The sequence below is a fragment of the Anolis carolinensis genome, chromosome 6 (genome assembly GCF_035594765.1).
Source record: "Anolis carolinensis isolate JA03-04 chromosome 6, rAnoCar3.1.pri, whole genome shotgun sequence".
NCBI classification, from domain to species: domain Eukaryota; kingdom Metazoa; phylum Chordata; class Lepidosauria; order Squamata; family Dactyloidae; genus Anolis; species Anolis carolinensis.
Genome location: NC_085846.1, coordinates 102,312,777 through 102,338,704, shown reverse-complemented (window position 1 = coordinate 102,338,704; position 25,928 = coordinate 102,312,777). Strand labels below are relative to the sequence as shown.

General features: G+C 42.8%; 1 protein-coding gene across 10 annotated transcripts in view; it reads right to left on the bottom strand.

The window, feature by feature from the left end:
- The window catches only part of ccdc7 (coiled-coil domain containing 7), a 141,671-nt gene that overhangs the window by 114,521 nt on the left and 1,222 nt on the right, over positions 1-25,928 (bottom strand). For 9 of the 10 annotated variants that reach the window (XR_010007239.1, XM_062984369.1, XM_062984378.1 and 6 more), the window contains exons 2-10: positions 19,878-20,128; positions 15,391-15,483; positions 13,671-13,760; positions 12,314-12,334; positions 12,178-12,210; positions 10,211-10,371; positions 9,237-9,295; positions 8,285-8,359; positions 6,312-6,387 (exon numbers count right to left, since the gene is read on the bottom strand). Coding sequence is in view for 9 of the 10 variants with exons in the window: in XM_062984369.1 (XP_062840439.1) it covers positions 6,312-6,387; positions 8,285-8,359; positions 9,237-9,295; positions 10,211-10,371; positions 12,178-12,210; positions 12,314-12,334; positions 13,671-13,760; positions 15,391-15,483; positions 19,878-20,111 (842 nt within the window). In the remaining variant the exon portion in view is untranslated. The remainder of the gene's footprint in view (positions 1-6,311; positions 6,388-8,284; positions 8,360-9,236; positions 9,296-10,210; positions 10,372-12,177; positions 12,211-12,313; positions 12,335-13,670; positions 13,761-15,390; positions 15,484-19,877; positions 20,129-25,928) is intronic. The other variant, XM_062984372.1, reaches the window with a different exon arrangement.

Here is a 25,928-nt window from a genome sequence, read left to right as displayed (position 1 = left end):
TATGTACATGTGGGCCCAATAAGGACAGGTTGCTCACCTGTAACCATGTTTCTTCGAGTGTACTCTGTGAATTCACACTAATGGAGAAGCTGCGCCTGCGCAGGTTCCGACGGAAACTCTTCCAAGCTGAAGTTCAAATTTTGGCGGTAACCACGCCCCCCTTCCCAAGGGGCATATAAGGCAGCCCCAGGCGCGCGCTCCCCAGTTCCTACGCCGCCAAGGCAACGAGAAAGGGAGAGGTTTGCCAGAGGGGAAGGAAGGGCGGGTTTGTGTGAATTCACAGAGTACACTCGAAGAAACATGGTTACAGGTGAGCAACCTGTCCTTTTTCTTCGTGTACTCTGTGAATGCACACTAATGGAGACTGACACGCTAAGGTCCCGGATGGTGGGACAAGGCAAACTCGACAACTTAGTGAATGTCCAAACACATATTTATTAGGACATAATGAGATAACAGTCTCAAGAGACCAGTGCAAACAATTGTCCGAAAGGACCAGTGCAACGCAAACATGAGCATAGTAGAAGAGGAAAACATAACATAGAAATTTTCCAATAAACATGATAGAAAAAAACACTCAATTGCATATAGTGCATATAAACGCTCTCCCAGGGGGGAGAGGGACAAACACATCATATCCGCCTGGATCAATAAGGCGGTACCAGGTAATAGAGCAACTGCTCAACACAATCAGGGAAAAACACATCCCTAGAGGTAGGTATGGGGGAAAAAGACCGGCCGAAACTTGAAGGAGAGGTATAGAGAGTCACCTGCGGGTGAATATAAGGAGAAAGACGTTCGAGAGTCAGGAGAGGCAAGATGAGAGTACTGATCTTGCAAAGGCCGAGTCCTTTAAGGCTTTATTGTCCAGCCTGTAGTGAGAGACAAACGTAAGAGGGTTTGACCAGATAGCCGCTTTGCATATGGAGTCAGGCGGAATACCCCTAAGGAAGGCGGTTGAAGCCGAGAGGCCCCTAGTCGACCTCGGGCGGATGGATGGAGGAGGAGGTCGCTTGGCTAGTTCGTAGGCCAACTCAATGGCCTGAGCGATCCAGTGGGACAGTCTTTGGGAAGAGATGGGATTACCCAACTTGTCCTGGGCATAGGCGACAAAGAGTCTTTGTGTCTTACGGATGTCCTTGGTACGGTCCCTGTAGAAGAGAAGTGCCCTTCGAACGTCGAGAAGGTGCAGTTTTTGCTCTAGAGGAGAGGAGGGGTTAGAGAAGAAAGCTGGTAGGACAATGTCTTGATTGAGGTGGAAAGCTGACACCACCTTAGGGAGAAAGGTAATGTCCGGGCGAAGAACAGCGCGGTCATGGTGAAAACGTAGATAAGGCTCGTCGACCCTGAGAGCAGCAAGCTCGGATGGCCGTCGTGCCGACGTGATCGCCACTAGAAAGGCCAACTTCCAGGAGAGCAGACGGAGATCGGTCGAGGCAAGCGGTTCGAAGGGAGCAGAAGTGAGTTGAGAAAGTACAAGTTCGAGATTCCAGCCCGGCGTAGGTGGTAGCGACGGCGGGCAGATGTTATTGTAGCCTCGGAGAAAGGTTTTGATCAAGTGATGAGAAAAGAGAGATGGCTGACCGTGGCGTTGAAAAGACCAGGAAAGAGCTGCGAGATAAGCTTTAATAGAAGCGAGAGAGAGTTTCTTCTCGACGAGGGTCATGAGGAAGTCGAGGACCACCGATACCGAGGTCGGAAAGGTGTCGACGTTACGGGATCGAAGAAAGGCGTGAAAGCGAGAGAGTTTATAGGAATAAGCCTTGGTAGTAGACGGCTTATGGGCTGCCCGAAGGACGTCCTGCAGGCTCTGCGGAAGGGAGGCTAGGTAAGAATCCTCCATGCAGTGAGATGAAGGGAAGGGAGGTCCGGGTGAAGAATTTTGCCGTCCTCCCTTGAGAGAAGGTGCGGCGAGGGAGGCAGAGGGCGAAACGTTCCTCTGGAGAGACGAAGAAGGGCCGGATACCACGGTTGGCGGGGCCAGGCCGGAGCTATGAGAATCGCTGTGACCGAGATCGAGAGAAGTCTTTCGAGAACTTTCGGTATGAGAGGAATCGGTGGAAAAAGATAAAGCATCTCCGCCGACCAGTCCAGTAGAAAGGCATCTCCTAGACAGCCGGGGAAGGAGTTCGGGGGAAGTCTCGCCCCGTAGCGGGGTAGCTGAGCGTTGTGGGGAGACGCGAAGAGATCCAGAGTAGGGCGTCCCCAGTGGAGGAACAGACCGTCGAGGATCTCGGGATCGAGCTTCCACTCGTGAGAGGAAGATGTCATCCTGCTGAGGGCATCTGCTAGGTCGTTTTGGGCGCCCGGCAGGTGTATTGCAGAGACCTGTACGTCGTGGGCTATGCACCAAACCCAGAGACGGGAGGAGAGGAGCATCAATTTCCTCGAACCCGTACCGCCCTGTTTGTTGATGTAGAATACTGCTACGAGGTTGTCCGATTGAATGAGGATGGATTTGTGACGGATGAGGCGGGAGAATGCTTTCAGGGCTTTGAGAATGGCGAGAAGCTCGAGAAAGTTTATGTGGTTGGCCCTCTCGGAAGGGGACCAAAGGTCTTGAACCGTTAGACCGCTCATGTGGGCTCCCCAAGCGTAGGTGGAGGAGTCCGTGGTTATGGTTAGCAACGGCGGGGCTGGATGAAATGGGAGGCCCTTGCACACGTTTTGGTGAGACGTCCACCATGAGAGGGACTGGCGGACGAACGACGGTACCGACAGGTATCTGGAGTTGTGGTGGTAGAACGGCTTGAAAGTGTCTATAAACCACCTTTGTAGGACCCGAAGGCGCAGCCTGGCAAACGGGGTCGTGAGAACCGTGGAGGCCATGTGGCCCAGAAGAACTTGGATGGCACGGGCTCTGACCCTCCGGGCAGATCGACAAAGGGCGATGTGGTGGCGGAGAGCTAGGAATCTGTCGAACGGAAGTGAAACAGTCTCTGTGACGGAGTCGAAGAGGGCCCCGATGAACCGGATTCGGGTTGACGGGGAGAGATTTGACTTCTCGGAGTTGAGTTGGAGGCCGAGAGATTTTAGAAGACGCAGCGTGAAGGAAACGTGGTTTTCGAGAAGAACCGGATCGGGCCCGACGAGAAGCCAGTCGTCCAGATAAGGAAAGACCGTGATGCCATGTAGCCTGAGGTGGGCCGCTACGGCGGCGACGACCTTGGTAAAGACCCTCGGGGCCGTAACGAGGCCGAAGGGTAAAACGGTAAATTGGTAGGTTTGGTCGAGAACTTTGAAACAGAGGAACCGTCTGTGCGCCTCCCGTATCGCCACGTGGAAGTAGGCGTCTCGTAAGTCTATGGAGGCAAAGTAGTCTCCCCGCTGCAGCATCGGGAGGATAGAGGCAATAGAGACCATCCTGAATTTGGAAGGGCGAATGAATATATTGAGGGCCCTTAGGTCCAGAATGGGGCGTAGCCCGCCTCCTCTCTTCGGGACTGTAAAGTATCTGGAGAAGAAACTTAAGGGGTCCAGTTGGGGAGGGGAGGGACGGATGGCGCCTTTGGCCAGTAATGCCTCGACTTCGGCCAGTATCTCTGGGGAAGGAGTTGAGTGGAGAATGCGACCTGTAGGTGGGAGGTCCGTGAACTCTAAGGCGTAGCCGTCTTGGACAATGCGAAGAACCCATGCATCTGAAGTAATAGACTCCCATTGATTGTAGAAGAGGGCTAGGCGGTCTGCAAAGGCGCCGGAGGGTCGAGGCAGCGTGGGCTCTGCATCGGTAGCGGGCGAGGAGCTTTGGCAGGGGTTGGCGTCAGGTACGCCGGTTAGCCTGCGGAGGAGCGGGGGTGGTTCGACCGCGTTGCTTTTGCGGATGAGGTCCCCGACGAGGTTGGTGATGGGTTTGGTTATTCGAGCCCGAAGGCCGCCTGAAAGAGTGGTGTCTGAAAGATTGCGGCGGGAAGCAGCGGGAGCGGTGCGGGAACCAGCGGGTGCGCTGAGGTTGCGGTTGGTCGCCACATTTAGACGCAAGAATTTTAAAGTCATGATTAGACTTGAGTTTGTCATCGGTACCGGAGTTAAATAGTCCGAGCGCGTCAAAGGGAAGGTCTTCAATGACCTGTCTGGAAGATGAAGAGAGACCCGAAGACCTCAGCCAGGCGTGGCGGCGGATGGATATCGCGTAGGCAATCATCTTGCCCGCAGTATCACCTGTATGTTTCGCCATTTGTATTTGGTGGTGAGCAAGCGAGTCTGCTTCCTGTTGGAGGGTAGTGAGGACGGAGCGGTCTTCGTCCGACATCTTAGCGAAGAAGGGCAGTGCCTTCTCCCAGATAATCTGTTGGTAGGCCCCCATGCAGGCTCCATAGTTCGCCATGCGGCAAAGCAAAAGGGCTCCGGAGTAAAGTTTTCGACCCACGGCGTCGAAGCGCTTCCCTTCTCTGTCGGCCGGAGTGTTCGACTGACGACCTGAGGATTGAGAGGCCTTAACGACCAGGGAGTTGGGGTTGGGGTGGTGTTTGAGCCACTCCAAGGTATCATCGTCGGTACGGTACCAAGTCTCGATCCTCTTCGAGGTCGGAGGAATGGAGGAAGGAGTTTTCCAGGAGGCCTGGATAACGTCCAACAGATAAGGCAGGAAAGGGAGTAGCGTGGCCGGCGGAGCTTGGGCCTGCACCCTTTTGAAAACTGGATCAGACACCGCTTTGGAAGTCTGCTTGATCTCCAAACCCAGGGCGTCGGCCATTCTGACCATTTGATCAGAGAAAGCACGAATATTGTCAGTAGGAGAAGGCGGGTCCGCCTCATACGCATCGTGGGGAGGAGAGAGGTCGAGACCGAGAGAGACCACCGAGGCCGAGAGGACAGAGTCTGGGCGGTCAACATCAACATCTTCCTCCTCAGCCCCTTGGGGGGACTGAGGGGGAGAAGAAAGCACAGTCTCGGGAGGAGGCATGGCCTCGCGGGAAGAGAGGGTCGGGAGCCGAGGATCCTTGGAGGCTGAGGCCTGAGCTGCTCGAGCTAGGCGAGCCGTTTGCCTGCCACGCTCCGGTGTCGAGGTGGGAGGGAAGAACTGTTGGCGCGACGAGTGAGGCGGCGCAAGGGGCTCCGGTACCGGCACCCTGACCACCGTTTGGGTAGAGTGGTGGGGTGAGTCCTGCAGCTCCCCGTCGGACAGGGGGTGCAATGGAGATTGGGAAACATCTCTAGGCCTCTGTGCAGGCACAATTGGAGAGGATCTTCTCGAGGAAGTTGCCGAGGAAGATGGCTGGTCTCTCCTTGAGGAGGCCGAGGAAGAGGAGCGCTGAGTCAGCCGTTTCTTTGTCGGCGGTTGCTTGGAAGCAACCCTCAAGGACTTGCCAGGTGTGGGAGGAACCACAGCTGAGTCAGATTGCGCTCGACGAGACTCCTCGTGAGCCCTTTTAAAGGCTATTTTGATAGCAGAGGAGGACGGAGGGGAGCCGATACGAGAGCGGATCGAGGTCACCGAAGCCAAAGAGCTCGACGTCGAGGAAGGCCCCACCTTTCCGGAGCGGGTCGATACGGTAGCCGTCGTCACGGTACACGGTGGCTTGACCGGCTTAGCGGCCCTGGAGGTCTTGGACGCCCTGGACGAGACCGAGGAGGCTTTAGCTGACGGAGGCTTAGCTGGTGGCGCCGACATAGCTCTTAGGGCTGAAGACGACGACGTACCCGACGTCGACGGAGTCGGTTCTGGCGCGAGAGATTTTTCGTAAAGTGCCGCTCTAAGCCTAGCGGCTCTGTTCTTTCTGGCCTGAGCCATGAGAGCTAGGCAGAAACGGCAGGTACTGACCACATGAGCCTCGCCAAGACAGAAGAGGCACTTGGCGTGGCCGTCCGAGTCAGGAATTTTAGCAGCACACTGCGTGCAACGCTTGAAACGAGTAGTAGACATGCGAAGAGTTCGAAGTGAACCTTGCGGCGGAAAAAAAGGAACTGGGGAGCGCGCGCCTGGGGCTGCCTTATATGCCCCTTGGGAAGGGGGGCGTGGTTACCGCCAAAATTTGAACTTCAGCTTGGAAGAGTTTCCGTCGGAACCTGCGCAGGCGCAGCTTCTCCATTAGTGTGCATTCACAGAGTACACGAAGAAAAAATCTATGTTTTGTGTAAAACAAATAGATTGGTGTAATTCCAGTTCACTTTACTTTTTATTTATGCAATGCTTTTGACACGAAATAACTAAATAAACTTTACTTTTTCATTTCAGAAATCAACATTAAATACTGACCTTCCAACCAAAAGGAAATATTCATTATTACGAGATAGCCTGGCAGGGTATATATAATGCTCATTACATATAATTAATATAAGATCTTTTTCTATGTAAAATGGCAATACATTACCTATGTAACTTGTTTGTTTGTCTTTCAAATACTTTCATTATTTCTAGCATACGATGGTTCATCACTTCAATTGTTTCTGAAGAAAAACCAAAGTTAGTTAAAGGTTAAGCCTAGAGCCTTCAGGTTTGCTTCCAAAATACGTCAAATTAATACCAGGTGCTGTAGGTTATATTTCAGGAAAAGGAACTACCTCTAAATATTACTTCCATGCCTAAGAAAACCATAGTTGCTATACTTGAAGGCATACACACACAATGTCTTCCACCAATTCCAAGTTAATAATACAATAAGATACAATAACACATAAAATAATTAATGTTACAAATTAAATAGATTTGATTTGTAATCCAACACATGCAAATATTAATATATACAGAATATATGTATGACATATAGGTCATCAAGGCCTATGTTTCATTACTGAAAGCATTCTTCACACACCACAAACAGAATATTACAACTAACTGAAAAGAGGAGCAAGTACAAGCAAGCTCCTTTGTTCAATTACAAGTGCAGGTTGACAAAGAACCACTTGATCTGCCACTGAAACATATCGTTCACCTTCTTTCCAAGGATCCATGCAATTTACTTCAAACAGTAGAAAGGGGAGGGAGTTGCACATCCCACAACTAATTTTGATTGACTGTACAAGCAAACTACTTTAATTCATCTGCTATACCTTCAAGGTGAGAATGTGAAAAATCTATGTCAATGTGGATCATGACACTGCATAACCTGACAGCATTGCGTTTTTGCAGGTCTTATTGTGTTGTAGTAGAGCCTGTGAGTAACTTACAAACAGTAGTATGGGTGCCAGAGGGGGGGGAAAGGGTTACTCGGGAGCAGGAATCTGATGAAGAGCAGCAGAAAAAGAGGATCCAGGACATACTTACAGCACCTACAGATGAGGAGTCATTTGAGGGATTCTCTGGGGATGATGGGTCAATGAATGAAGGAGAAGAAGACACCATGGATTGGACTAAGATAAGAGAAGTGCAAGCTATTTGTGAGGCACCAACAACTAGTGGTACCTTTATGGGGTTCTCTGGGAGTGAAGACTGGCAATCAGGGGATCCAACTGATTCTTGGGGGGATCTAAGTCTTGACAGGAGATGGAGGAATTGGGGGGAGAGTCAAAATAATTCATATGAAGAGCTGGGAGCAGCTGTGGGAGATGGTGATGGGGCGGTGGGCGGTTCATCCTCTGATGGTTTGTAGATAAAAGTGAGTTCAGGGGTGAGGGGTCTTTGCAGAAGGCAAGTTGTTGATGTGTGTTCGTGTGCTGGGTATTGGGAAAGTTTCTTGTAGTCTTGCTGCTGCCTGTTTCATGTTTGGATCTGCAGTTTGGACCTGAACCGGTTTGGCTGGAGACGCTGCTTCTGCAGACATTGGAGCAACGCTGCTTTGGATTCTTCGTGCTTCGACCTTGGACTTCGGCTGACGACGCTTCTCTTCTTGCAACTCCCTCTCTTAACCATTTGTGTACTGTGCCTTTTTGTTTTGCCTTAGAGCACTTTGTTTGACTTGTTGCTTTTTGCATCCAGTTGATCTGTATTACATTTCTGTTTACCCTTTTGAACAAGGCCTGGTTTGGGTTTTTGAGTTTTTGACCAGTAGAGCTGCATTAAGTATCCCTGCATCCTTTTCTTTTTGTTTCAATAAACTCTGTTTTGAAAACACTTTTAAGTCTGGCCCTTTAAGGCGTCTGTGATTCCAACATATTGATTACAGGTATGTACAACTTCCTTGCAATGCATTATGCACTCAATCCCTACTTATAACAAGAGATTCAAGTATGTACAACTGCCCTGGATCGTGTATGCAGATAAATGTTTTTTTTTCTGTGTTGCATATCTTGTAAAGAATAAAAAATTCTACAAATTCAGGAGAACAATTGTGTTTAAAAAGGCCTGAAAAATGGTTGACATTTAACCAAATATTTTCACTTTTCAGTCAAATTTTTAAAATCTTACGTGGTTGTCCTGTATCATCTTGAAAAACCTGTACCATGTTCATCACATCCTCAGTTCCATGTTTCATAGCAAGTTCTGAAACAAAGTATTTTAAAACTATTTAGTTAAAATAAAATTTTCAATCAATCTTCAAATGTATGTAATTCACAAGCAAAGTACTCTTTCTCGACCATAAAAACAACAACAATAATGATGGGAGGTGACAAAGGAGTTTACCATATGTTATCATTCTTTTTTAGTTCTGTGTATGTATGCATATCTACACAGATGCTTCAGTTTCAGACGCTCTATGAGCCTTCAGCTATTCAAATACACTGAAAGTATTTGGATTATAGCAGGTACATGTGATACTACTGGGGTTAAATCAGCACAGCATACCATGCACTGAAACTAAGATATAGTTCTGGTGTGGATTCATTTGCAGAGGAGTAACATGTTCACAATCTTAGAATGTATGACTAACATCTTATTGAGAACATTCAACTGCATAACTACCAATTATGTTAACATGTATACTTCCAGTCTCCACAGCGGCTGAGTAGGTGCTTGGCTGACCCATCTCAGGGCCAATCCAGTCTGCATCACACTACATCAGACCTGGTATAGCAGATCGATAGATCCATCTCATTAGTGAATGGATCACGCCACCAAGACCAATCAGTAATCGGCAAGAGGGATCCTGTATATGATCTGACCCCAGTCTTTCAGTCAAGAAAAAAGGAATTTCACCTCCTGAATGTAAAGCAAATTTTCTGACACACTGCTTATACTTTTCAAAGTCACTGATTTTCTACTTATTCAGTCCTGCTTTCTCTAACCAAAGTAGGTACCATACAACATTATTAATAGCTAAGCCATTTTATTTTTCTTCATTTCACTCAGTCATGTTCCTTCTAACAAAGTTTATCTTTCACTGTTTTAGGCTCACAGTTGTTCAAAGCATATGCCTTACCTTCAATAACATGTTTTGCATCTTTAGGAACAGAAGGTATGGGAGGTTTTTTCTTATCTCTGTCAAAATATACAATATTGTAAATGTTATTTCTAATTTTAAAAAACCTTGATGCCAGTTCAAACAAAATTCTAAAGATAATTGCTATCTTTGTATTTATTCATATAGGGATAAAAAATCAGCAAATAAACACTATAAAAATTCTAAATCCTATAATAAGCATCCTGTCCTTTAGCATTTCGGGAACAGACTGCCAAAACATATGTTGAGACATCTAAACTACAGATATATTGCATTTGTGTGAGAATCTTTAAACACATCCTTAATGTTTCCTTAAAATATAGTATATATGATTTCAGATATCAGGGAGAAACACTCAGTGTTCTGTCTAAAATGTCTGAAATTGTATGCATCATAAAGTCTGACATTCAGAAGAATGAATATGGTTCTGAATCCCATGCTGACAGCTGGTATGGTTGATTATAGATAAACCAGTATAATGTGCTGGGTACAAAACTAAAGTTGAAATGGAAAAACCTAACCTGAAAGCCCAACTTCTCTATGAATCTCACTGGATAATTCATTGGGCCAATCACATATTTCTCAGGATAATCTAATTCATAGTGTTGTTGTGAGGATAACAAAAGGAGGGAGAAGAACTACAAACAAACTTACATACTCAAGTGCTTAGGGATATAAGTGTAACAGAAGATTTATTTTTGCAGTGACCCTGAAACTAGCGAAACAGCATCAAATTATGCATTTCTTTGATTCAATATAACTGGAATGATGTATTCAGCAGACCATATATAACATCTAATTAGACTTTTAAGGAGGGACACTTTAGCAATATTTAAGAATTTATAAATTCAATATGGCAATTCCATATTAGCAAATGAAAATGTCAAATATTTTAATGTTATAATCTATATTTTACTGTTACCAAATCTCTCTCTTATTCTCAACCCTCTTACATTTTGGGTGCAGAAAGTTGGATAAGCTTGGGTAGTTCCTGAACACGACCCTTCAAGTCTTCAAGTCTTTGGATGCGAACCCGTAATTTAGTAATGTTAGCTGTGATGGTTTTATCAGCAACTGGTACTTCCCAATCTGGAATAAGTTGTTCCATACTTATCTGAAACATAACAATATCAAAGTATTTCGAAAAAAAATCTTTCCTTATTAAAAGATGTTTTTGCAAACTACTTGAATAATATCCTGTCATTTTCATTGATTTGTCTCAATTGAGTGTTTTACAGATTGAGTTATATCTCAGCTGCACATTAATATATTTACATGTTTAACATACTAGGCTGAAATGTGTGTCCGTGCATCTGCACAATAGCACACATATCAGAAATACTATTATTTAATTAAAACATGGACAAGAAATATATGTAATCTGAGCAACACACATTAGGGCAGAAACCTTGGTAATACAAAATTGAGCTTTAAGTTATTTTATCTATTTCAAAGCAAGAAAAAGAAATCTGGCCCTCTAAACATTGTTAGACTTCTATTTTTATCATCCTTTACTATTGACTTAAGCTGGGAGATGTCTACGGCTACCTCCAGCCAGGGATAAAGGAGTGTCAGCCCCTCCTTCAGCACACACTCCCTATTGCACCAGCAACTTTGTTCCAAGCAGAAGGCATTATAGGTCATTGCCAGCGCTTTAAATTGTGCCCAGAATGCAAGGGGGTTGTGATCTTCCTGTAGCACACTACAGCCCTATCCACAATTATGGAACTGAAAGAATGAAGCACAAGAGAAGAAGCGCGAAGTAGATGTCTACAGGGACTGTGGTTTCAAATTATTATTTTTAGTGGGGTTCTTTGCTTTTTGAGAGAAATAAAGGTGATGGCAGCCATGCAGGTAATGACCAAGGAGAATAATAAAATTCAGCCTTCCTGGCTAAAGCCCCATCAACACTGACCATTTAAGACAGTTTCAAACCAATATCGAAGAAAGTGGTTTCACTATGCAGATAATTAGATAGGAAATCTTGGAACTAGTTTGTGGCCTGGATGGTGATCACACCAACCACAAAGCACTGGTGCACATTAAGGACTTTCTTTCACACACTTCTCTGAAAGTCTGTTGTCTAGCCATCACAGTTTGAAGCTAGCTAGCTTCAAACTGTATTAAACAGTCAATTCAGATGAGGTCTAAGACAGGAAAGAAGGGCACTGGTGGAAAGTCCAGCCACAGGAAGAGGCTACTCCAACTATGAATCCCTCTTACGTATGGAAATAAGAGTTGAGGTGCATAAAGGGAAGAACTTTTGGAGAGCTTCTTTATTGCTGTATGCACCACAAATATGGATGCAAAAAGTTCTTCCATCTTTTGTGGAAATGAGTTAGTTGCAGAAAATATTGATGGATTCTCCAACTACTATTTACTATAAAACATGTCTGTTAAAATTAGTCACACACTCTCAGCCTCAGATGAAGACAATTAATGAATCTTGACACGGAAACTCTAATAGAGTTTGAAACGACTTGCAGACACACAACAACAATCCCAACAAGACTATCTAATCAATCAAAAGCAAACCCACACTTCCCATTGAAATACTGCTACATTAATGTTGCTTAAAGTTGTTCTTCATTTTAAATGCTGCATTCTTTAATGATTTTTTCCAATACAAACAAGATGTGTGCAGTGTGCATAGTGTGTAGCATGCACAGAGTGCATTCTTTTCTAAAAAATTTTCAAGTTATAGTCCACCCCTGCCCACTAGTCCAAGAGACTGTGAACTAGCCCTTGGTTTAAAAGGTTTGGAGACTTCTGATTTAAGACATCAAAAAACAATGTCATTTTAATTTTATCACCATTGTAAATGGAGCTTATGATCTTTTTAGGGAAAATCCCTAAATCTCACCTAATAGCAATATAAAAATAATAATAAGAAAAATCAAAATTCTACATTTTAGTTTACCTCTTCCATCTCTTGTACTTCCTTTTCAAACCACTAAAAGAAAAACAAATAAGTACATTTAGATATTTACAGATTGCCATATATCCCCCCCCAAAAAAAAGAGAGATTTTAAATTGAAATTTGAACAATTTCTTACCTTAAGCAATGATTCTAATATCTATAAAGAAAGATAATTTAACAATAAATTTCTGCAAAAATTATAGCATGAAAAATTATCTGTGAACAACTAACATGTGAATACATACATTGTAACCCTTAATGGTATGCAATTCCAAATACATTTTGACTGGTGTACCATATACATCAGGTAACCCACATTTCCCCTCAAAATCACCCTTCTACAAAAAAATTGAAAAATAATACTGAGGTTTCATAACACAATAAAGCATTTGATTGATGATACCATGTTTCTCAAGCTAGGCCCAACATACCAACTATCAATACTTCCCAGCTTCAAAGGTAAATATGTGAAAAGAAGCTGAAACCAGGACTCTCTCGCTACAAGCCTTCTAGAGGCCAGGTGATATGACAACACCCTTAATATCATCAAGTCCCCAGGGGTCCCTGGAGAGGATACGGAGGTGGTGGTGGTGTTTAAAAGGGGAGGTTCCTTCCCTTATCTTAGGATCTCACTGATTTCACATTAGATATTTTGTAACTATGTGTTCCTATAAGTTTACTAATGCTGCAACACATAGGCAGAATGTTCAATGGATAACCAAATTAAACAAATAATACATACAGGAAACCCACAAGATATGTATATATACATATATATGATATATGCATGTATTTCAAAAGGCCCAGCTATTTTGAAACTTAGCAGAAGACCCATTTACACTGACCATTTAATGCAGTTTGAAGCTCGCTTCGAACTGCAGCAGCTACACAACATACTCCCACAAAAGCGTACAAAAGAAAGCTCTTAATCTTTCCCATCAATGATGTGTGATTGGTATAATCACTATCCAGGCCTCAATCTTGTTCCAGGATTTTTATTAAATCATCTGCACAGCAAAACCACTTTCTTTAATAACAATTTAAAACTGATTAAATGGTCAGTGTAAATGGGGCCAGAGTAGGCGAGAGAAGGAAAGAACAAAGTTATTCAGCCCGCTTGAATTAACTGCCAATAATCCTGTCCTTCCTGAACTGTAGCAGTACTCAATAATTCTACTTGGAAAGGAAAATAATACTCCTCTCCTATCCTGGAGTGCACTTCAGGGACAGGACCTATGTCAGCTGCTTAGCACCTTGACAGTACTCAAGTTTTTGTCCAGTTGTATTTATACCCAGTTCTTATTGACTGGCCTCAATTATTATAAAGCAATCATTTAATCAGCTAATGTAGGTTATGTACCTGACTATTCTATATACCTGAGACAGGTTAATACATACCCATTGCATCATAGACCATATCAATCAGCAGATGAGAAAAAAGGATTACACTACACAGAAGAATCTTTCCAAAAATAGTTATACATAATACATACTTGTTTTTCTTCACGAAGTGCAGTTTCTAATTGATTTTTAAGGTGTGTACAACATATCAGGAAAGTGGTCATATCTTCATATGCTTCTTTCTAATGACAGAAAGAAATTACTTTTGAATATATGTTGCTGTAATTTCTCTTAAAATCTGATAGCACAGGTGAAAACATATTAGTGAAGTTTATTTACTAATTTTACTTCAATTATTCAGCTATTCCCAGCTTCAAAATACTACTTTGAGATGTTTTTGTGAAATTAAGTAGTATCGCTACTGAATTATTTAGTAAAATTGGGGGGGGGGGGGGGGGTGAAAGTTTATTTAGCCAGAAGTCTATGCCCATTTAATATAGAATAAGTTCAACGAAGTTTGTTGAGGTGTATTCCCAAGATGAAAGTACATCACAGGTATTCTGTGATTCTATGAGTTTTCTATTTATCCAATTCAAAAAAAATCATACTGTTCCATCAATACAATGGAGAATATGGAACATTCTCTATAGAGTATTTTTGGAAGAAAAATGTATGGCAAGAACAAATTCAAGTTTTCTCAGAAGCTTCACATAAAAGCTTCTTTCCGACTTATTGGAGCAGTGATCAAATAGGCAGGCAAGAAGGGATGAGCAACATAATGTCAAGTAACTTTCTGCAGCACCTATAGTTCAAATGCCACATCTGCAGTCTATGGACCAAAGTTCAGGTCATCACCTTACAAGTATGAACTGACAGAATGACTCCCTTAAAAGCTGTTGGTGTATTTCTACTATCCTCAGAAGAAAAAATGCACAGTAATTTCTCCATTCCAGGGACTGTGTTCTTAAGATTTCATGAATCGTAGAATCATAGAATGAGACATCACTAATCATTCTTTATCTAAAAATACTGGATTTCCATATTTTCCAACCTTTAGAATCAGAAAACCTCAGAGATCACTAATCCTATCTAGTTAAACTGGAGAGCACTGCAAACATCTATGATGGCCAGCTTCATTCCTGGGAACAATCCATTTTTGACACAAGGAGGACAGTGATATTTCATGTAAATTGAATCCATATATGGAAGAAGAATTTAACTTGAGACTAAAAGACTGATCCTAATAAAGCACAGCACAGCTTTTCTGTAAAGGAAAATGTTCATGTAATAGTTCTAGACGTTCCAAATGATGCACTACAGACACAGATGACCCATTGGTGTGAGTCAGAGACAATGAAAATAACTTAATGTTATTTCATCAGCATATGACGAGTTCTGCATTTTTATTAATACTCACAGGACTTATTTCTCTCAGTATAAAAGGTGTTACAAGATCCCTTTGCATACTTATCCAGATTAACCAAGCTACATCTTTGAATGATGTAGCTCTGTGACAAGAGGCTCCGATTGCCTCCATGGTGCAGAATATCTTTCATCAGTTGAGGATTGTTGCCAGCAGGTGGCCTTTTTGGAAAGAGATACCCTCATGTAGACTATAGAACTGAGTAACTTGATGCTTCATGCAGCAGAAGACAGTTTAAGTCATAGCTGCAGTGCTGCTAACCTGGGATCTGTATTATGCCATTGCCTATGCCTTCTGACTGAAGCTCACTTTTTCGAGAAAGCTTAGTTTAAATCACCAATACAATGTTTTGATAAAATAATGTACTTCTGCATTATTGGTCATTTGCAGTTATCTGTACCTTTGTAGAAACTACTTAAGAGGCATATAATGTGAATTACAAAACATACAAAAGGTGTTTCTGCTTCTTCTCTTTCTCCTTCTCCTTCCTCTTTTGGCATTTCTTCACCCTTTGTATACACGTCTTCCATGGTTTTTACGAGCTATGGAAAGTTTCAAATTATTTTTATTAATCATTCGTTAGCTATACTTCTTACTTGTTATATATAGAAGCCTGGATCCAAAGAGTCATCATTTTATATAATAATGGGGGCAAGAGTACCAAGAAGGCAATCTATTTTTCTTTCATGAAGCAACACAATTATCTTTTATTAAGTGGGTACATGACTCTGAGGTCAAAGAACATACAAGTTTTTCTTCCTACTCATGCTAGTCTGAAAAAGATTACTAGTGCAAGGCAGTAGTGACACAGGTGTATCACACAATGTTATAGTGTTATAGTGGTGGATAAACTGTACCATTTCCTCAAATTTATCACATGATATTGTGTGATGACTCATGGGCCATGTAGTCCCGTTCCTAGTACTATTGTGGCAGACGAAGAGGAAAACTTGGGTTTCCCACCGATTCAGCCAGAATCGGAGGCCCTGCACCTGCAGGATGTTTGCCCTCAAGAAGTCAGCCAAACAAGCCTTGGGCAGAATTCTCCCCCGTTCTCTCGTAAGGATAATTATAATAGAGATAGAGGCGCTAGGGAGGCGAAGCGCTGAAGCGCCAGAATCGCTGCCAGACAATTAGCTGATTAAACCTGTTTCCCTTGGGAAATCTTAAGGAGTCATGCATCTGGACACAGTTTGGGTTTCACTTCTTGTTCCCCAGGGAAAGTGTTCCTTGACGGGAAAACAAGATCCTATATAGGTGTTTCACCGCAAAGAAATCCTTGCGGAGTCAATTCGTCAGCTTCAGGAGTGAGATCGTGTGTGGACTACGCTACTCCAGTTCCTTGTTTCCAGGACCTTGCCACGGACCTTGTTCTAGTTCCAAGCCTGCCTTGTTCCCCGGACCTCGCCACGGACCTTGTTCTTGCTTCTTGCTTCTTGTTGCCTCGTATCAAGTCTTGTTTGCCAAGAATCTAGTTTGTTTCCCAGCCTTGTTGTCAAGCTCCATTGGACTAAAGGACCTTGCTCGGCAAAGTGTGTGTTTCGGTTATTGGATTATAACTTTGGACTCTAATATCTCATATTGGACATTGATTTCCTGGACTATATTTGACCTTTCCTGAAAGGTCTACTTCTGAACTATATTCTTCACTTGTTTTTATTGACTTTATATATTCCTTTAATAAAGATATTAGATAGATTCTGGTCTCTGCGCATGGTTATTGGTGCTCTGCAGCCTGGGTCCTGACATATTGTGACTCTCCCAGTGGTTGCTGTGTTACAGAGCCACTGGGAATTAGGTTTTCCAAGATAGAAATAATCTATTAATGACCCTATTTCCCAATCTGTTTCAATAACCAGTTTGAGCACACATTCTGCTTCATTGTGAGAGAAGACTGCATGATAGGTATGGTGCATGTGTGGTCTAAGCATTTGTCCCTTGGAGGTTCCCAATGAGATCTCTGGCAGGGATGATTCAAATTACATCTCATGCTTGGATAGGGAGGTCACGATTTCTCAAGAGAATAACTGTGTTTCCTGATCTGATTTCTATCATCTATATTCATGATACCCTTATCGGATTTAGTTATTAATACACATACACACATATAGTTTGCTGTTACTAGCTCAATGATAGGCTAATCCTGACTTGTTGGAACCTTTATAAGTCACTATTAAGATCTCTCTATGGTGACACAGTAATATCACCCCAGTGTTAATTTTCCCAAAACGTATTTTAATTATTAATTTAATTTTAAGGCAATGGTGTAATGTGATAGTATTGTGATATCATGTCATAATACTGTTATTAAGCTGTTCTACTAATATTAATGCTCATTAAATTGTGTGGGTGAAGCATTTCCTGACCAGAACAACCTGAAACAACTTATTAGCATGATAAGCACTTCTACTGTTCACAGAAAAATAGTCTATGTTTCTTCCTGTCTCATCTTTTGTCATGTGGGCAGTGATGAGCAGGTTATGATAAGGTTGTGTCATAATTGTGCTTTTTTTACTGCTCTCGTTGTAGCTATGCTATTTCTTCAAGAATAGACTTAAAAGGTTTCCTCCTCTCAAGGTAGACTTTAATTTCCTTTCATTCCAGCCCTTTCAAATGTGAAGAGATTTAATCTCTTCCTGTTGGGCTCAAACAAGAATATTGTGGCTAAAGGAGAATACTATTTTCTGCTATTTCTTGAGAAAATGGCGAGGCATACTTATTGGCTAGAACTGGAAAAAAGAAATTGATTTTAAGTAAGGGAGTCTATTTATATCTAGTCCTACTAGCCAGGAAAGTGGAAACAGGATCTAGTTTTTAAAGTTACATTTCACTGTATAACACTGCACATATTCAAAAAAACAAAAAACAAAAGCATTAATAGCATAAGATTTAGTTTTAACAAACTTAACTTTTAGAGTCTCTTTAATTGTGTCAGAAGCGACTTGGGAACATACTGCAAGTCGCTTCTGGTGTGAGAGAATTGGCCGTCTACAGAGACGTTGCCCATGGGTCGACCGGATGTGTTAGCTGGGAGACTTCTCTCATGTCACCGCAAGCTAAAGCTGACAGATAGCAGCTCACCTCATCTTGCAGTTCAAACTGGCAATCTTCAGGTCAGGAACCCAACCTTCAGGTCAGCAGTTCAGCCGGCACAAGGGTTTAGCCCATTTGCGCCACTCCAGTTACTTTTGGAGTATTAGAATGCCATGCCATTTATTATTGTCTGTCTTTATTGTTAATTATTTTGCATTACTCAGTTAAGGAAAACATTCAGTCAGAGGAATTCTTATTTAGAACAATTAATTAGGAAACTATCCAATCTGAGATACATTTAACATTTTCCTTAATACTAGAAATCCTGCAATGAGATTGAAGAAAATTAATGGATATTGCCAGCAAATGCATTGATCATGCGATACCACCCATTCATTTGTAAACCACTGAAACTACTAGATTGTTCCAGATTATATTTTCACCAACTTTAGAGATGAAATTAAAAGCATAAATAGGTAAGCAGGCTTACTAAACCCGTCTAAACTAGTAAACGAGCACAGGGGGTAGTCATAACCAAAAATGTATATGTTCATAAACAAGTCTTGAAATTGGAGCCCAAATTTGACCCAAAAAAACTGGGTCAACTTACCCACAAGTCAATGTAAGTACTATACCTTAACTTCTCAAATCTGTTCTCTGAGAAAACTGGCAAAAAGTGAGAATTTAGTCTTTCCTGAGACAACCTGGAAGAAGCACCAACCTCTTCTATTCTCTGCTATACACAAACTTATGGCCTTTTTGAATGCCTGGGGCCCCTTCCCCACAGCTGAATAAAACCCCACATTTTCTGCTTTGAACTGGATTATATGGCGGTGTGGACACAGATAACCCAGTTCAAAGCAGATATTGTAGGATTTTCTCCCTTGATACTCTGGGTTAAATGGCTGTGTGGAAGAGTCCTGGGTGGGAAAATGTCAGTAATCGGGGGCAATTGGCCCTTACATCAATGCTGGTGCTTTCTTTTCTCTGCAGAGTGACCCTTGACTTCTAAATGGATCATATAAAATATATTATTATTATTATTATTATTATTATTATTATTTTATTTTATTTTTATATCCTGCCTCCATCTCCCCAAAGGGGCTCGGGGCGGCTTACATGAGGACGAGCCCAACATTAATATAGGTTAAAACACAATCTATGAATTAAAACAATATGACAAAATAAATATAAAACGACATAAAACACATCAAATGCTTTGCAAAAACCTAGACATAAAATACACGTGCAGAGAAAGAAACTTGTGTAGAACTCTGGACAGGGCTCATAAATAGTATAAAGGCGATCAGGAAAGGGCGAAGGGATGATCTATAAAAATGAGGAGTAGTGAAAAGTGCAATAAGACACTGTAAACAAGCTCGGTATCTGGTGGGATCGTTCACTCAAAAGCGCACTGGAACATCCATGTGGAAGGTGAACAGGGTAGGTGCCAGTCTGATCTACCTGGGGAGAGAGTTCCAGAGCCGATGGGCCACCACCGAGAAGGCCCTCTCCCTCCTTCCCACCAACCACGCTTGAAATGGAGGTGGAAGCAAGATAATTTTGGACCCAAACCTGGCCTTGACCTACATATGGTGTCCAGGGCTCTTCCACGTAGCCATATAACCAAGAATATCAAGGCAGAAAATCCCACAATATCTGCTTTGAACTAGGTTATTTGAGTCCACACTGCCATATATTCCAGTTCAACGCAGAAAATGTGGGATTTTATTCAGCTGTGTAGAAGGGGCCTCACTTACACACAAATACACAAGATGCCTCCTGGAACAAGTTATTTATCTCTTGTACTACTGCTCAAGAGTAAAAAAATTAATACAATACAGACAAATGTTTGCACATAAACACTAACATGATATAAAAGAGAATGCCTACCATAACCTACCTCGTTTAGATTGCTTGTGATATTCCGAAGCATATCCATTTCATCAAGCATTCTATCTTTATTTGCTGATGGAAGAGCTAAAGTATATTTTGCCATAGACTCTGTGGGAACTGTAGGGATTATAACCATTGGCTGAGGTTCATGCGTTGGTTTTTCTTTTTTCTTTGGTCCAGGAGATGAAGAGCCGGCTAGTATTTCTTTCATTCTTACTTTTTGTTCTTTTGCTGTTTTCATTGTTGAAGCTGTATTGACTTTTGGAGAGCAGATGTTTTTTTAAAAAATATATGTTATTCCAAATAATTAAGTGAAAGGAAAAATACAAAACACATTTCTACTTTTAAAATATGATATTTTGCACAATCTTCTGGTGGATGTAATTTACTTTTAATGTGCAAATATTGCATCTAATTGTGCTAGGTAAAAGTGTAGAGAATTTTTCATCCTCAAAAAAATAAAAACAATAAAAAACAAGGGCTCCTTACCAGGAAATTGTAGACATGGTAAGATTCATTGCAGTTGAAGGCTGTTTTCATACAAAATGTGCATTTTGTTTTGTCATTTTGTTATAAATACCCTATACCTAAGGAATAGGGTATTTTTATCTGTGCATAACATTCTATTCTTAGCCAGATGTGCTACCTATAACTTGGTTTTTTCTGCATTTCTGTGTATGTGTATATGTGTATATGCAACTAGCTGTATATGTGTATATATCTATATATCTATATATCTATATCTATATATATATATATATATATATACACTGTATATCTATATCTGCATTTCTGTGTATGTGTATATGCATCTATCTGTGTATGTGTATATCTCTATATCTATCTATATCTGCATTTCTGTGTATGTGTATATCTATATATTTATCTATATATTCATTTCTGTGTATGTGTATATACATCTATCTGTGTATGTGAATATCTATATATCTATCTATACAATGTTAGGTTCCAGGATCACCCGCAATAAGTGAAAATCCACAAAGTAGGGACACTATATTTATTTTGATATTTATACATTATTTTAGTAGGTATACACTATTTTAATTCATTATCAACCAATCATGTGTTGATAAATCGCCTCCTTCTCCTCCTGTTGCCACTTGGGCTCCTTTTCTCTCCTTTTGGCTTCTCCTTCCTCAGGCTAGAAATTGGAATTTTTAATCTATATCTATATCTATATCTATATATATAAAATGATAAAGTTGTTTGCGCAGTGACTATAACAACAAAACTAAACATCCCAGAAATACGAAATTTGGCAACACAATGCAAAAGGCTTGCCTCCAGGTTACAACAACACAACCACACCACAAAACCACAATCCAGACCCACAAAACTCACAACAACGCATCATGCGATAACAACACAACTAAACGCTCCAGAAATACAAAACTTGGCAACACAATGCAAAAGCCTTGCCTCCCAGTTGTAACAACACAACCACACCACAAAACCACACAGGACCCACAAAACTCACAACAACGCATCATGACTATAACAACACAACTAAACGCCCCAGAAATACGAAACTTGGCAACACAACGCAAAAGCCTTCCCTCCAGGTTGTAACAACACAACCACACCACAAAACCACAATCCGGACCCATAAAACTCACAACAACGCATCGTGACTATAACAACACAACTAAACGCCCCAGAAATACGAAACTTGGCACACAACTAAACGCCCCCGAAATATAAAACTTGACAACACAATGCAAAAGCCTTGCCTCCTGGTTGTAACAACACAACCACACCACAAAACCACAATCCGGACCCACAAAACTCACAACAATGCATCGTGACTATAACAACACAACTAAATGCCCCAGAAATACGAAACTTGGCACACAACTAAACGCCCCAGAAATACAAAATTTGACAACACAACGCAAAAGCCTTGCCTCCCAGTTGTACGAACACAACCACAACACAAAACCACAATCCGGACCCACAAAACTCACAACAACGCATCATGACGATAACAACACAACTAAACGCCCCAGAAATACAAAACTTGGCAAAACAATGCAAAAGCCTTGCCTCCCAGTTGTAACAACACAACCACACTGGACCCACAAAACTCACAACAACGCATCATGACTATAACAACACAACTAAATGCCCCAGAAATACAAAACTTGGCAAAACAATGCAAAAGCCTTGCCTCCCGGTTGTAACAACACAACCACACCACAAAACCATACCTGACCCACAAAACTCACAACAATGCATCGTGACTATAACAACACAACTAAACGCCCCAGAAATACAAAACTTGGCAAGACAACACAAAAGCCTTGCCTCTCAGTTGTAACAACACAACCACACCACAAAACCACAATCCGGACCCACAAAACTCACAACAACGCATTGTGACTATAACAAATACAAAATTTGACAACACAACTCATCCACCTCCCCAATCCCTACAGTCACACTTGGCCTTCAAAAAAACAATTACAATAATAACAATGACAACAACAACAACAATAAGAATCAACACCATCACAGGCAAGAAACAGCCAGGCACTGAGGCTGAGAGGCCAGTTAGTGCTACACTGGGCCTCCAAAAAACAATACAGTAGCATCTAACATCCAACCTTCATAATCACTACAACAACAATAATAATAAACACCTACACAGGTAAAACAAAAAAAGACTATTGAACCACAATAAAAATATAAACCGCACTCAGCAGAATCAGACATTACAATTAACAACAAACCAAAGACAACAGGGATCTCAAGCAATTATCAATCAACACAAAAATTGAAGAAGGTAACAGACTTCAAATACTACTACTAATGTGAGTATAAAGAAGGGTGGAGGTCACAGCATCAATACAACCTAATGTAGACTGACCAACACCACCAGACTAAGCCACAGCAACACGTGGCCGGGCACAGCTAGTATATAATAAAAGTCAATGTTTGTTTGCGAGTATGTGGCAGCTTTCTGATTGGCCGCCACTTTCACAGGCCACTGTGACTGCCAGGAATCACTGACGTGGCCCAAATTTGGCACACATAACCCCTATGACCCATTTTCTGTCCTGGTGCCGTTTGGGGGATGATGGGCCATGGAGGATGGGATTTGCACTACTTTCAAACACTTTCACTCCCACACACTACTGCAATGCCCATCAATGATGGAAATGGACCAAACTTGGCACACAGAACCCCTCTGGCCCCCTTTACGTCCTGATGTATATTAGGGCAGGATGGACCAAGGATGATGGAATTTGCAGTACCTTCCCTCACTTCTACACATCACAGCAACTGTCACAAATCACACAACTGAACCAAACCAGGCACACATATCCCAAATGACACACTTCACATGCTGCAGCAGTATGACGGAGGATGGACCAAGGATTATGGGATTTGCAGTACCTTCATCCAATTCACCTCCCACAAACCTCTGTGATGTCCATCAATGACAAAACTGTATCAAACTTGACACACACGTGCAGGATAGCCCACTTTACATCCTGGTGCAGTTTGGGGAGGAGGGACCATGGATGATGGGACTTGCACTATCTTCACTCACTTCCTGGGACTACTGTGACCCCCACCAATGACTGATTAAGACCAAACTTGGCACATACAGCCACCATGGCCCGCTCTACATCTTGGTGAGGTTTGAAAGAGCTTGGACCTTGGATGATGGGACTTGCAGTATGTTCACTCACTTCCCGAGACCACTGTCACCCCCATCAATGTCTCATCAAGACCAAACTTGACACAGACAACACCCAGGACTCACTCTACACCCAGGTCCAGTTTGGAGGACGATGGACCATGGACGATGGGACTTCCAATACCTTCACTCACTTCCTGAGAGCACCGCGACCCACACAAATGCCTGATCAAGACCAAACATGGTACATGGAGCCCCCATGACCTACTCTACATACTGGCTGTGTTTGGACAGGGATGGACACTGGACGATGGGACTTCCAGACAGCCTACCCCATGATGCGCTTTATGTCCTGGTGCCGTTTGCGGGATGATGGACCATGGGTGATGGGATATGTAGTACTTTCAATCACTACGATTCCCACAGGCCACTGCTATGCCCACCACTGACGGAACTGGACCAAACTTGGCACACAGATGGGACATGCAGTACCTTCACTCTCTTCTTGAGACCACACCAACTGCTACAAATGACAACTGAACCGAATCTGGTATATATATCCCAAATGACACACTTTATATGTTGCAGCAGTTTGGGGGAGGACAGACCAAGGACGATGGGAGTTGCAGTACCTTCATCCAATTCACCTCCCACAGGCCACTGTGATTCCCATGAACGACAAAACTGTACCAAACTTGATACACAGGTGCAATGTGGCCCCCTTTACGTCCTGATCCGGTTTGGTGCAGCATGGACCATGGATGATGGGATTTGCAGTACCCTCACCCGATTCACCTCCCACGGACCACTGTGATACCCATGAAAGACGAAACTGTACCACACTTGACACACAGGTGCAATGTCACACAATTTATGTCCTGGTGTTGTTTGCAGAAGAATGCACCAAGGATGATGGGATTTCCAGTACTTTCATCCAATTCACCTCCCACAGACCACTGTGATGCCCATGACTGATGAAACTGTACCAAACTTGACATATAGGTGCAATTTGGCCCACTTTACGTCCTCCTATCATTTGAGGGAACAACAGACCATGGATATAGCCTACACTTGGAACACAGGCAAACAATGCCTTTCTCAAATCACCCGGGCAACGCATATATACTAGCTTGAAGGCCCGGCGTTGCCCGGGTGATTTGAGAAAGGCATTGTTTGCCTGTGTTCCAAGTGTAGGCTATATCCAATGTCAGGTGGGTTCAGTGGGTGCGGGTGAGCTCCAACTCCTATATGGAAGTCCCATCGTCCAGTGTCCATCCCTGTCCAAACACAGCCAGTATGTAGAGTGGGTCATGGGGGCTCCATGTACCATGTTTGGTCTTGATCAGGCATTTGTGTGGGTCGCGGTGCTCTCAGGAAGTGAGTGAAGGTATTGGAAGTCCCATCGTCCATGGTCCATCGTCCTCCAAACTGGACCTGGGTGTAGAGTGAGTCCTGGGTGTTGTCTGTGTCAAGTTTGGTCTTGATGAGACATTGATGGGGGTGACAGTGGTCTCGGGAAGTGAGTGAACATACTGCAAGTCCCATCATCCAAGGCCCAAGCTCTTTCAAACTTCACCAAGATGTAGAGCGGGCCATGGTGGCTGTATGTGCCAAGTTTGGTCTTGATCAGTCATTGGTGGGGGTCACAGTAGTCCCAGGAAGTGAGTGAAGATAGTGCAAGTCCCATCATCCACGGTCCCTCCTCCCCAAACTGCACCAGGATGTAAAGTGGGCTATCCTGCACGTGTGTGTCAAGTTTGATACAGTTTTGTCATTGATGGACATCACAGAGGTTTGTGGGAGGTGAACTGGATGAAGGTACTGCAAATCCCATAATCCTTGGTCCATCCTCCGTCATACTGCTGCAGCATGTGAAGTGTGTCATTTGGGATATGTGTGCCTGGTTTGGTTCAGTTGTGTGATTTGTGACAGTTGCTGTGATGTGTAGAAGTGAGGGAAGGTACTGCAAATTCCATCATCCTTGGTCCATCCTGCCCTAATATACATCAGGACGTAAAGGGGGCCAGAGGGGTTCTGTGTGCCAAGTTTGGTCCATTTCCATCATTGGTGGGCATTGCAGTAGTGTGTGGGAGTGAAAGTGTTTGAAAGTAGTGCAAATCCCATCCTCCATGGCCCATCATCCCCCAAACGGCACCAGGACAGAAAATGGGTCATAGGGGTTATGTGTGCCAAATTTGGGCCACGTCAGTGATTCCTGGCAGTCACAGTGGCCTGTGAAAGTGGCGGCCAATCAGAAAGCTGCCACATACTCGCAAACAAACATTGACTTTTATTATATATATAGATATAGATATAGATTAAAAATTCCAATTTCTAGCCTGAGGAAGGAGAAGCCAAAAGGAGAGAAAAGGAGCCCAAGTGGCAACAGGAGGA